The sequence below is a fragment of the Oxyura jamaicensis genome, chromosome 2, assembly GCF_011077185.1.
Source record: "Oxyura jamaicensis isolate SHBP4307 breed ruddy duck chromosome 2, BPBGC_Ojam_1.0, whole genome shotgun sequence".
Taxonomy (NCBI): domain Eukaryota; kingdom Metazoa; phylum Chordata; class Aves; order Anseriformes; family Anatidae; genus Oxyura; species Oxyura jamaicensis.
In genome coordinates, this window is record NC_048894.1 from 139706480 (window position 1) to 139720821 (window position 14342).

Sequence of the window (14342 nt, forward strand, 5' to 3'; positions counted from 1 at the left end):
GAAAATAATTTTCACTTATGAGATGAATGTTACAAATGTTATGCTTTCTTCTTAAAGTATTCACTCATTTTGGAAGAAAGTACTTTATAATACCTGGAGCTGAAAGCAAAATAATATCTTTTACAAAAAAAAAAAAAAAGACACTTCTCTTTAGTTCCATTAAACAGAATGAAGAAATAAGTCTGTTTCATTAAGGGTCTGATTATTGAGTGAGAGTTGATTATAGCCAACTTCTGCTCAATAGTTTTTACTACTTTTGTAGATTTTGGGGTACAAAACTATATAATTATGAATGCTGCACAGTAATTAAGCATGAGTGTAGATTTTGGCAATGCACTAGCTTTGTAAAAATAAGTCTTTCCAGGAATGCCGTTTTGCTTTTAAGAAAATTTCATGGGAAGAAATCAAATCACAAAGTTGCTGTTTCAGAGCCTCAGCTTCTCTGCAATATACACAATTCTTACCTTATCCAGATATTTCCTAACATGTCACTACTGTTCTTTTCCTGTTATCTTTTATCTCAAATAACAAAACTTCCTGATAGTGTGCAGTCAAGCTGTCAAATGCCTGCTCCAGGATTCTGTGTGCTAAAAGCTTAGGTAGGCTTGAGACTTAAAGCATTTATTTACTTGCTTGCATGGCTTGATCCAGTGAAGTTTGAATAGAGGTTACAGCTTCATTACTGAACAGGTTCCCAAACTGCATCACAAAGGCTACAATGCTGCTTCTACTGAAAATTATATCTGTTTTTGCTGTTATTCCTTTGCCCAACTTTCTATGGCTATCATCTTGGGATGTCTGCTGTCCATTGTAAATAAATCTACATTTACATTTTATGGCAAAGTGGTGGTGGTGTAGTATTCTTACAGACTAATCTAGTGTATTTACTTTACTTTCTTTCTTATCAGTCTCAGAATGACTGTAAATGCTAGGATAGATCTACCTTTATAGAGTAAATGTTGATTTCTCCCTTGAGTAACTTTTCATTAATTTTACTAATAGAAATCAGTGCTCTTCCTATAATACACTAGAAAAGGTGTTTTTCCAGATACAACATTTTTTTAATCTTGTGAATTATTTTTGTATATGTTTGTTTGCATGTAGTAGATATGTAGGCTAAGTAGTATAACTATATGCAAATAATCAGTTGGAAAAAAAAAGCTTGAAGTCAAAGAAGAAACAGAATGGATTAATTTTTTTTTTTTTTTAAGTTAAAGTTCTCTTATACGAAGGGTTATTTTGCTTAGCGTAGGCAGCTCTATGTTGGCAACATCTTGTGAGTTAAACTGTACTTGACATACTGCATTGTTGCAGAACAGTTTTGTACATTTCATTACGTGTCATGGATCACCACAGTTCTTAGCTTGACTTTTCTTAAAGCATTTATATGACAATATATAACTGCTCACAGAAGCGTCTGTTTCTGATGTGTTTTTTTTTGAAGCGTGTGTAAGGAGGGGAAGAAGGGCTGTTCTTGGATGACTTGTGAAATAAAAGTGAAAAACAGCAGAAGTCACTTGCACTTGTCAGTGTGGACTGTGTATGTGTGGCTTTTTTGTGGTTGGTTTTTATTTAACTAGCAATGCAAGTGGTACATGACTTCTCTTTGAAGATAAGGCTGGCGGGTTTTGTTCTTTGATAACACCCGTTTTCCATTCTTTTTTTTCCTTTCTGCTATTCCTATGGTAATACTGCTGTTATTCATATATTCTTTAATGCTGTGTATTAATCGGTCTTCTTCGACTCCACAGTTTTGAATTAACAGTTGCAATTGAAATTTTAGCACATCTAAAGTTAAAGAGGATATGTTATTATGCCTTTATAATATTAAGGGATCATCTCTCTGTGGTATCATTGAAATGAATCACTTCTTGCTTGATATTGAATGAGGCTACCATATTTTGCCTAAGCAGAGGTTCAGGAGTTGGTGAAACAATGACTGTACTTAGTTTGTGCTTTCACTTCTGTTTAAGATTAGAGTAGCTTAACACTACAGTGACTGAATACAAATCAGCATGTGGCCAATATAAGGCCTTTATAATCCTGTTTTTTTACCTTGCTATTCTTAAGCTAACATTTTGGTGTGTATTTCAGTAAGCTTGTTAGTGTTGGGCTTTTTATATAAGAACTTGGCTTAGATTTTTAATCCTTTCTTACACTACTGTTTTTTTTGTTTGTTTGTTTGTTTTGTTTTTCTTGAAGTGTTTCTTCATCTAGCAGTCTTATGCACAAATTTAGGAAGATCCAGTAAGTTTTACTACCCGTAAAACTTAAAAATACGCTTCAAAAATATGTAGTGACAAGGTTGTTGCCTAATTTGAAATTCTGCCACCAGCATTACTCCTGCTGAATACAAAACAGCTGGCTTATTCATGGTGGACTTCAGTATCAACTAGGGACTGTTACAACCACATGTAAAATTACATGCAGTCACAAAAGTGACTGACTTTTTAGGAGAAAGTCAGAGATGGAAGGAGAACTCATCCTGAGGAAGCTTGCCTTTTAATTGTATCTCTTACCTCTTTCAGCATAACACAGTTCAATATTCAGAACTGGACTTTTGTTCTCTAGCCTTTGTGTGCATCTTGCAATTTTATTTAAAATAGTGCCAAAGACAAGATGAACTGAACGCAGTTGTAAGTACTATCTTTAAGACTAAAAGCAGTTAGCTGCAACTTGTGCTAGTGAATAGAACTCAACAGAACAGCAGAAGCCCAAAGGGAACATAGAAGTTCACATTTTTATAAGTTGTAGTAGTTTACTGATAGTAATCATGCATGAAATGGAACTCCCTAAATGTTGATTAAATTCCAAAACAGATCATCTGAGACTATAAAATAAGCTTTGGAGCACTCTTCTATATGTGTAGTTTTTATTTGTAAACATTTTTTTCCCATCCTGTCACTAGTAAAGTTCCATGTCCATATACTAATTACTTTGTTGTATATATAGTGAGACAGCAGGATAGATAACTATTATCTGCCTGGAAGGTCATGAAGGAAATCCTCTGGAAGCTATATCGAGGCAGATGAACGATGAAGACATTTGGGAACAGCCATAGTGTTGGTATCATGCCTAAGCAAACTGATTGCTTTCTATCAGGTAATAACATGAATGGTTCAGCAGATGAGAGAAGAAACGTGGATATTAATTACCTTGACTAAAGCTAGGCAGTTGATACTGTCCCAGAGCAGCTTTACAAAGTTAGGGAAAAATGAACTGAATGGGTGGGCTACAAGACAAGGTGGAAAAGTTGGTAGGATCTTCAAGCTCAAAGTGATTCAGTGTCTCTGTATGTGGTGGTTAGTTTCTGTTGCGTTCTGGAGAGGTGGGCAGTCACAAATAGTTGGGGGTGCCCACTAAGGCTAATGTTGTTTAATCTTCTTCGTAGTGCCCAAAGTGTTGGGACAGAATGCACCCTCAGCAAAATTAGGAAGGACCACACACTAGGGAAAGTCCTCAATACACTGGAGGGAAAGGCAAGGGCTGCTAATGAGGGACATCAGGAGGTTTCTGTTGCTTCATCTCTCCAGCTGCTTTTGAAGTTCAGTAGCAGCAAAGACCCACCTGGACCAGAACAGCCCCACCTGGCAGTACAGGCTGAGGGCTGGCTGCCTAGACAGCACCTTTGCAGGGAAGGAGTAAGGGCCAAGGAATTGTGGGATCTGGTGTCCTGGTAGACAGCATGTTTAACAGTGGCCACTTGTGAAGATAAAGGCTAATCATGTTCCAGGTGGCAAATGAAAGAACTATGCCAAAAAGTTAAGGAAGATGATTATTCCCCTGTAAGGGGAGCTTGTGAGGCTGCATGTGCAGTGCTGTGCCCGTTTCTGTCCCCTTCAGTCCAAGACAGATGGACATAATGCACAGAGCCCACTGGAGGGATGATTAGGGAATGGAAACTTGATACACAAGGACTGTCTGAGGGAGACGGTTTGCATAGCCTCGAGGAGAAAATCCTAATGGAGAACATGATTTCTGTGTGCTACCACAGGTAGAGAGATTGGAGGGAGGAAAGCAAGAATTGGGAACTTCAGAGGTTCATATTGAAAGGTTAGGCAGCAGCAGGTGCAAGTTGCTGCGTAAGAGTTCCTGGTTAAATAATACGAAAATGTTCTTCACAATGAGTGTGTCTAATATTGGAATGTGTTTCTTGGAGAGGCTGTGGAATCTCTTACCCCTAAGACTTAAACTCAACTGAAAATGTCATGAGCAAGCTGATCAGGTGTAGGCTTAGGCCTGCTTTCAACACAGGATTCAGCTATCTGACCTTCAGAGGCCCTTCCAACCTACTGTGTAATATTATGGAAGGATAACAGACTTAACAAGGCTTTTATTTGTTGAAGCTGGAAAATAATCCTTTCCATTAACTGCCAGTTTCTCAAGTTTTGGATGTGAAAGTGTATCAGATGATCTCCATATGTGAGTTCTGATGGTTATTTTGTTGTTTGTTCCCAAGTTGATCTTGAATACCCTTTCCCACTTGTGTTTCTTACTATGTGCTAGTTAAGCTGTGCCTTATTAGTATTATATGTATGCTGAAATCAAAGTTGTTCTTTAAAGTGCAGTGGATTTGGAATCCACTATTTTTACCTTTCATTTCTACAGCCAAAATTACACTGTGGAAGATCTCAATATTGAAAAAGGCGGGCTGATAAGTTGTGATTTTTTTTTTATTTTTCTTTTTTTTTTTTTTTTTTATATTCCTTCTAGGATCCAGATGGAGTGCAACGGAAGGAGTCAGCTGCTTCACCAGCACATGCATGTGTTCGTCCTACAAGAGTGGTATCATCCACCTCCGAAGAGGAAGAAGCATTTACGGAGAAGTTTCTAAAAATTAACTGCAAGTACATCACCAATGGCAAGGTACTTAACGTTTGCATTTTTCATCGACTGTATGGAATTTAAAAAAATAAATACATTTAAACCATAAACATGGACTTGAAGCCTTTTGCCAGTACACACGTGTCCTGGCAAAAGCAATGTGTTAGAAGTTAGTAACAAGCACTGGAAAAACTTGGTTTCGTTTTGTTCTAAACTTTGCGGTTAGTTTGCTTCACATTTTTCATTCCTACCCTAAGTGACTTTTTTAGGTTGATCCTAAACAAGTTTCTATTTCCAGGTTTTAAATGCTCTAGAACATTGATATAGAGGAAATAAGAACTGTCAGCCTCAGTAGAAACTTTGCTGTACAAGAGAACTTTAAGCAAGGTTTTAAATTTACATCAGAACAGTTACGTGCTATAGTTCATTGTTAGAATAATACGGGAAGCGTTCACAGCATTTGTCTTTGGCTTGCATCTCTACAAACTATTTTCTAAAGCTTCAAGGAGATTGCTGGTTCTGTAGTTATATAATCCAACACAGTATCAAGCCCCATAGGTGGGGTGGGGAATGAATGCTAAGCTGTTCAGATTTGACTGTTGATTTCTGAAGCTTATTGCGTTATTTAGCCTTTGTCACATGGTAGGAACATCCTCTGGTGTCTTGTCCTCTCTCCTTGATATACTTCCTGATGATGAAAGATGATGATTCTTCAAAGCTTTTCTGAAGAAAACTTAAGATTCATCTGCTTTCCACTCCAAGTAATTTTGAACCTTGTTGTTAATGTTTTATAGGGCACAAATGTAAAGTAACAGACTGTTCTTTGGTTAAAACCTAGTGAAAGCCTATTTTTCAACATACTGAATTCCACATGTGAAAAGACTCAAGATAAAACTGTCACTTCTGTCTTTGAAAGACTGTTTATTCTGTATGTTTGGTGTAGGTTATTCATCACTCTTGTGACTTGCTGGATAAAGACGCAGCAATTCTTTGATGTAGTGGTTGGAACCTGGAAGTATTTGCCCTGTTACAGTTGTTCTTAGACATCTAAGGCCGCTGTTGGAGAAAAGGGTGTTGGGCACAGTCAAAGCATTGTGAATATGCCACATCGTGGTCAGACAAGAAGTCAATGTGGAGTAACTGACTGTTGCACTGCAGTGTTGCACCATCACTCACTGTTTATGGTGTAGGTAGACTTGCTCTTTCTAGCAGCCGTATTTCTTGCTTCTTCCACAGCAGGCTATGGAGGTTAAAATCTTTTTGGTATGTCTTTTGAAGACAAGTATGCTGCTCTGGGTTTTGGTTCTTTTCACTGTTCGTTGGGAGGGGAAAAGGTACCTTAAACAGTCTACTTTATTTAAAGTGAAACTAATATAAGAGCTTTAAAATTCATTGTTCTTTATTACGCTTGATAGTTTACTCGTCTTGTTTAGAAAAGTAGTAGCTAACAGTGAATTAACAATACTGAGGCTTTAAAAACAAATCCCTGTCAAGTTGGATACAAAAATCAGTGTTCATGAGGTGAAGAGGAGAATACTGACAAGGTTAAAGACTTCTACAAGAAATGAATAAAGAACTAACAAAATGGTTTTGTTAGTTCTTTATTCATTTGGTTTTGTTTTGTTTATTCAATGGTTTTGTTTTCTTCATGTTTCACAAATTCTGAATTATTTTTTGTTTACTGTGTGTATTCAATAAAATAATGGAATCATTTAGAGGCAACTTCTGGACAAAAACTGCTTGATAGTAATCCTCTCAAACTTCCTAAAAGTGTAGTTTACTGAACTGCCTAATCTCAATATTTGGGCTCATATAGGTCATAAAGTTTGCTTCTAGTCCTCCCTTACCTTGCTTGTTCAGAATTTTATACCTCAGATATTGCTGAGGATTTAACCCCATAGCTTTCTGAGGCATAACACTTTAATGGAAAGCAGTTAAAAACTATTCAGAACTTAATATCTATATACAGGTGCAATTTAATCCACTTTATGTAAGCTTTTACTTACGTGGATTACCTTTTTTCTGAACCAGCTTTAAGACTGAAGAGTTCTGTTTTTAACAACTCAATGTGTCCAGATGGTTTTCAAAAACAAGTGGCTCGCTGCTTCTTGAGTCTGTTAAACCTGAACTTCACCTGAATATGAATTAATTTTGTATCTTTAGCATCTTTCCTACATACAAGAAACTTGACTTCAAGTGATATTTTTGAGTTTTGGTCAAACACCGTACTATATATAGTATCAGACTGAACTATTGAATAGCTATATGCAGACTCTAATTTTCACTTCAGTTAGACAGTTTTATATTTGGTCCCTATTGACAACTGAGTCGTTTATAGCCTTCGCTTTTTTCTCTTCACATTTTTTTCCTGTAGTGCTAGAAAGTTAGGAGATTCAAGGAAATGGTGGTAGCATATAGGAGCTGTAGCAGACCAGTGTGCCAGCCATTGCCCAATCTTTGCTTATGCCGTTGCTCTGATTTGTTTATCTTTTTTTTGACACATCATTGGTACAAATATTTTTTTGAAAAATAATTGTCAAGTCTGATTTGAATAAAATATTGTCTGAGCTGTTCATAAGAAGTTCAACAAATATTTGCCTTTGAAGGGCCTAGTGCTCAAGTATGTAACAAAGTACTACCATAAGGGAGAAGCTAGGCTGTCACTCCCTGTGTTGGCATGGGTAGGTGAGGGCGTGGGAAGGATTTTATGTATGTGAGCCCTTCCACTGTTCTTCAGTCTGAAGAATATATTAACACTGAAATTACAAGCAGCTTACAAATATATTACAAGCAGCTTATTCAGGTCAGAGAGGGAGCTTTGGAACTTCCTTTACACACTCTAAAAGCAAGGAATCAAGATAATTATACGGGGCTTGAGTCTTGAGGCTATCAGCGTTCATCAGTAACTTTAAAATAATAAAAGAGGTTCGATTATTGAAAGACAGACAAAAGACAGTAGGTTATTAGTTTTATCCCTACATCAGTGTTACCCACTTCTGGGCACTTTTGTAGAATAGCTGTGACTTGTTCTGTCATAGTAAGTAAATGTGTGAGTAACCAGAAAAGTCATTCCAGAACCTAAAATGAATGCATGGTACTAAAATGCTCAGGAATTCATCACTGACTTACAGTTGAGATGATAGTTCTGAGCTGTATGTATTGTAGGAATGCTGATACAGAAGTCTGTCTGATCCATTACAGCAAACTGACAAGGAAATAGAAGTTTCAGGTACTCTAAACAGGATATGTCTTTTATCTATTTCTATACAAAGCTAGTGTCTGCTCTCAAAGGCAGGAGCTGCTTCAACTTCCATCATTCAGGGAGCATAATACAGTTCGTCACCAGTGGTTGATTAAATGCATGTATACTCTTGTATATTTTGTTCTGATACTGTCCATTTTTCTCAGAGTAGCAGTTGATTTGCTCTCCATGCTGTGGAAACACAAACAATTGAGTAATACATTATCCACAGGCTTCAAGGAAGCCTTTCTCCTCCAAACAAGCTTGAAAGCAGGAAAGAAATTATTTCTTAGTTATAGATATAGCTGAAGTGGTAGTAACACTGGCAGGTTTGAAGGGTAAAAAAGTTACTGTTTATCTGGGTGTTACTTGAACTCGAGGTAGCTACCTAGGCTAGCATTCAGTAACTGTTGGTAATAATAATGATGGAAGTATTAGTGATGTTTGTATTATTAATAATCTCATTTCCAGCCCATAAATTTGGGGCAGCTACTGGTATGTATTTTTCTACTGCTTTTTGTTATTTCAGGTGCTTGTGCAGCTTTTTAATTGAGTATGCATAAAAGCCCGATAGCTTCAATGGTTTAATTCTCTATTTCTCCAAATATAATAAACTTTAAATGGAAATACACGTTCAGAGTAATTTCTATACTGAGCATTTACCTATTGGGGTCAAGGGTTTTTTCTAAGATGAAGATAGATAGCAGCTGAAAAGCTTGCTTCTTTTCAACTGAGGTTGCTGAGGCAGGCTTTAGAATCTTTCATACTTCACAACAACTACCTGGTGCACAGGTTAGGGTTTTGTGTGTTGGTTTTTTTTTTGTTTTTTTTTTTTTTCCCTACCAGAAAGATTGATTGTTCTATAAAGCTTCCACTTAAAATAGAAGGTCTTTTAAAATTGTTTTTGTTATTTAGTCAGTCTTGCACACTTCTTTGCCTGGACTTTTGCATGTAGAAGATTAGCTACCTACTTTTCCTCAGTATCTGATGTGTCTGAACTAACTGGATATGGTGTTCAGACACATTCCAATTTTGTCCTGGAAACAGACTTTTTTTAAAATCCTGAATATGATGACATTTCATTAGGATATTGACTTGCCAGACCAGTAGATGGGGGGGTGTTGTTGCGGTGGTGATGGTATTTTTCTGAACTGCTAAAGCAAAGCTGGAAGCAATATAATTTAATCTAGGAGAAGATATGAAACTTCCTTCATACACATTTTGTGACTCTGGTCTCCAGATCACTTAAAATGTGTTTGTGGACTTTCTTTGTTTTTAATATGCTTATCCAATACAATCTTTTATTCTTCAAGATAAGTAAGTGCCTTTCCCCATATCTTCAGTAAGTTTCTAAAGTTAAGTTGAACCCTGTTAATTTCATACATGCTGTTATCATAATGATGTACTCTGCTGTTAAAATGGCTGTGGCCTTGGCTTTTGTAGGTCAGAACTGGAGAATATTAGTAAAATTCCATTTTGTGTTCTTTAGTGACCATTCATGATTTAGGAATAATGTTGCTTTTTGCTTTGCATATTTAATATATAGAGGCCATATTTTTTAAAGAGAAGCAATTGTTCTTATGATTACACTCACTGATTTTTGCAGTCATAATAGATTTTTTTTTTTTCTAGACTACAGTGAGGAGAACCAAATTCAAAAGGATGACTGTCAACAAAAGTTGGGAATTGATTTTTGCACCCTGAAAGCCTATTTCCAGAATGTGCATTCTTTGGGAAGAAATATTAGCAACTGTTTCGGTGTCTTAAACATCTTTAAATTATGTAAATATGGTCTGATTTCTGAAGTCCTTAGGATGTTCTATGTACTCCAGCACATGTGAAACCTGACCAGGCACTGAACTACTCAGGACTTATATGTAGGCTCTTGAGCTGCTTTTAAGACTGTTTCCTTTTTTCATAATGGTGATATCATTGGTCATTGCTGTAGGCTTTAATTCTTCTTTTGGTTCATTTTTAGTAGTCTATAACTTTCTGCTCAATATAAGGCATCTTTGTATTTCTGCTATGAAGATCATCAGTCATCAAAGTGCTGGGGACAGATTTCTGTCAATGGAAAGGAAGGTAGTTCTATTTTATGCTGTGTTGGTAGGTGTTCTTAAAACTGCAAAGCAACAATTCTTCTCTAATCTAATATGCAGTGTTGTTGGTCACTGTGAACAACTTAACAGGAGTTGAATAAATACCAAGTTCACTGATAAGTTTCAGCACCATATGAAGCAACTTTTTTGTGATTTTGCACAAAAGTTTTCAGTGTGCTCTTAAATTTGAAAAGCTCTTAGGATTCAAGATCTATAACTGAAGGATCACGGTGATCTGCTTTAGGCTGTAATTCTTCCAGTTTACGGTTTAAGCTTAAACTCTACTTATCTGACAGCTTAATGAATTCCCTTAGTGAGCAGCTGTAGTGTTGGCAGTTGCACGCCTTTCTAACTTGGGTGGGGAGTTCAGATAACCCTACCACTTACAGGTATTAACTTTTTAAGCTTTTCAACATCAATAGTTTAAAATCTACTTGTATTCATGTCCTGTGGCAATATCATTTGTGATAAAACTAATCTGAAGGTGCATCTTAGTGCAGCTGTATCTTTTTTAAAAGAAAGTCTTTCTAGACTAAAAATATTAAACATTTGTCCAATCAATCAACAAGTCAACTAAGTTAGAATGAGTTGTATTGGATATTGCTGTCAGTTTTGTGTGAGAAAGTGGAGACAAATTTCTGCTTATGAGACTTTTTTTCTTGAAAAGAGGAAAATAAGAGTTAGGTTTTATGAAAAAAATGCTTGAAGCTTCCTACAAAAACAGCAAAAAGCCCTATGGTTGTGTAGAAAAGATAAAGATTTATCTCAGAGGAGCCTCCTAGCATATTCTGTAGGTTGCAAGCAATTATTTTTTTCCTCTCCTTAACCTAACTATTAGATAGTTAAGAACTAATATGGACAAAACTTTTGTTTGTTTGTTTGTTTGTTTTTGTTTTGCTTTTTTTTAAAAAAAAAGATGTAGGGGGTCATTAATTTTCTTCCCCACAAAAAAAGTGTTATGTTTCTAGGTAACTGCAAGAAAACAAACTAAATAAAGTTACTTAAAGATTAAAAAAAAAAAAAAAGGCTTTAAAAAATTGGAAAACATTTTTTCCCTACAAAAAAGTGAATAAGCTGAAATATGAAGGAGAAAATTTACCACTTTTTTTCCCTCTCATTTTAGGGTACAGTCAATGGTGTGCTGCTAGTGACGCCAAATAATATAATGTTTGATCCTCATAAAATGGATCCTCTGGTCCAAGAGAACGGCTGTGAAGAGTATGGCATCATGTGTCCCATGGAAGAAGTGATGTCAGCTGCTTTGTATAAGGAAATTGTGGACAGCAAAATTAAGGATTCATTAAGCATGTAAGATAGAATAGAATTTATGAAGCTTTGAGTAAATATATGTAGCCATATGGCTGACCATGCAAAAATAGCACAAACACATTCTTTTTTTTCTGTTTTCCTTTTTAAGAACATGCAAGATTGCCTTGGAGAAAACATGGAGAAAGCTTGCTTTGTTTTAAGCTCTCACATTCATTAATACTTTGTAGAATATCTCTTCCTCTATATACGTGTATTTTCCTCTTATGGTCTCTTTTAAAAAAAAATAAAAGTAAAAAGGTGGGGAGGGTACCATAGCACGTCTTTTGCCTTTTTTCCACCATGTCACAGATACATTTGAATCTCTGAAAATGTGGAAACTGCACAAAATAGAAAACCTCAGCTTAAGCAGCTTTAGGTACAAAACTTTGTGTACCACTTTCTACTTGATTCTCAAACTGGCTTCCTATACCTTCCTTTTGTTCTGCTAAAAAGTTTTAAGACTAGTTTTCAGAGGTTTGTGGAAATTTTTATGGCATTAGGAGTTTACTTTTTTTCCTTTTTGGCTAGGAGAAAATCTCTGTGTTCCCAACCCTCTGAATCTAGAATTGTTTGAAGTGAACAGAATGGTTGGTGACCCTGAATTGCCAGTGATTTTTGTGGTAGGCATTTAAAACTGACATTAAACAGCAGTATGAAAAAAATATATATATATTTGTTCCATTTTGTCTTTTTCCTAATTTTATATGATTCTCAGAAATAGTTTGCATGCTAATATTAAAACAAAACAGACTTTAAAAAATAGTGAAGTAAAAATCATGCCACATTTACCTGTCACTGTCCATACAGCATAAACATTTGCAGACTACCTTAAGCATCTAACTATAGGGAAGTACACTCCGTTAACTGAAGTGCTTTTCTAGATAGAGCTGTGTAGAGCTGTGTATATATATGTGAGTAAAGCTGTTTGCCTGATGTATAACTTTTTCTAAATATGCAACCATCTTCTGTAAGGAGGTGCTAGTTGTCGTATACTGAGGCCAAAGGTATGAAGCTATTCAGTAACTATGAAAAATGCTCTTTTAAACTTCTTACAGGTAGCATGCCATCGTATTTCTTGGTAATCACGAATAGTTTGACACCCAGAAGAAATAACTTACACATCTTTTTTTTAAGTGCAGATTCTGCAGAGACCTACTAATAGCCTGGCACATTGACATGGGCTTGTTTGCTGTCTGAAGTCATGTGTTTCCTGAAAGTGACTAATGTATGTCTTGCTACATTAGTACTTTTGGGGTTTTTGATGTGCAATGATGCCTATGGTTTGATTTCTGGGAGTTTAAAAACTCCATCTGGAAAACAGTCATCTAAGTTTCATAATTTCATTACCCGCACTAGGAACTACAAGGAATTTGTTTTTTGTAATCTACCTTTTGCAATCATAATATTGCAGTTGCATAGCCAGTCTTTTCCAGCACATTTAGCATTTTAATGATTCAACTTTGACTTATAAATTTATCTTCAATATTATATAGATTTTTGTGTTTTTATAGCACTTCTTTTTTCCTGTAATATAAATGCATATGGAATGAAAATGTGCCTGATAAGAAGGTCACATGGCATTCAAAGTCTTGGATGTTTGATTTGATTCGTCTTTCTTGTCAACTTCTATGAACTATTAAACAGAATGCTAACTTCTAGCATTTTCTTCGGTCCTGTCACTTTTATGAGGCATGTTTGTGAACTTTCAGTGTAACAAAATTCAGATTTCTGAAGTCTGTAATCAAAATTCCAACAGGTACACCTAAATCTGACAAGACTTTACATGTGTCTTGAAGTATTTGAGACAATCTCTTTTCCATTATTTTTTTCCAAAATTTCACTGCTATGGTTTACTCTTTCATCTCACAATTTTACCAACTGTAAAACCTGTTTAAATTTGGAAAAACAACGTGAATACTGAAAGTATACCAAGTATTATTGGTATAATAGAAACGTATCACAAAACTGATATGTTCTTTTGTTATTAAAAATGCAATGTCATGTTGTATGCTTTTTTATACAAACCACAATCCATACTGAAATTTCACATTTTCAGAGATATTTTTCCCATTTTTTTCTTAGATATCACATACCTTAGGTTGTGCTTGTCCAAGAGCACCTATTATCAGTGTAGTCTTGAAAAATTAAGGAAATATCCTAATCTAGTAAGTGATGAATCCTAAACTCTATTCCACAGGCTTTGCAAAACTACTGCACTAGCACAATCTTATCATCAACCTCATGATGAAATTTGAGTAAGAGGATGTATGTTTTGCAAACATCTTGAATTTTATTGATGTCTCAGTGATGTTAGTAACTGGATAAAAAGTTCTGTAGAAATGGAGAGTAGAATTATCCTTTTTCAGTATGGGAGATTAGGGTACAAGCTTCTTAAAAGTTTTCGATACTAGGTAATAGAAGTTCTCTTGTGGTAGCTAGAGTCTGCATTTTAGAACTCTAGTCAAAAGTAAGCTTAAACATGAGAAACTGCTTATTAAGGTTGTACACCACTAAATTTATTTGAAAACACTGATACAAGCCTGAGTCATATTGATATAGTAAAGCATGTTCACAGCCACCTCAAATTCTGCAAGTTTTAGAAAATGGTTAGCTTATTTATTAAGGGAGTTTTTGAATAATGTAATTTCCCTCATGGAGGAAGCAAGTTCTTCTTTTATGCTTGCTTTTATTTTTTCATATGTTATTTATCAACATTTGATGTCTGTTCTTTCAAATGTTGTATTGTACCAAGTAGTTTAAGATTTATTTATCTTATCAGGGGTAAAAAGTTAGGTACCTGACTCGTGAGCACACTAAGTGCTGTTAGGTATTTTCCAGAATAGTAAGATCTTGATACAAATCTACCTTTA

General features: G+C 35.6%; 1 protein-coding gene across 9 annotated transcripts in view; it reads left to right on the top strand.

Moving 5' to 3' along the window:
* OXR1 (oxidation resistance 1) overlaps window positions 1–14342 on the top strand; it is a 226676-nt gene that overhangs the window by 171559 nt on the left and 40775 nt on the right. For all 9 annotated transcript variants that reach the window (XR_004748580.1, XM_035319106.1, XM_035319109.1 and 6 more), the window contains 2 exons: window positions 4714–4866; window positions 11288–11472. Coding sequence is in view for 8 of the 9 variants with exons in the window: in XM_035319106.1 (XP_035174997.1) it covers window positions 4714–4866; window positions 11288–11472 (338 nt within the window). In the remaining variant the exon portion in view is untranslated. The remainder of the gene's footprint in view (window positions 1–4713; window positions 4867–11287; window positions 11473–14342) is intronic.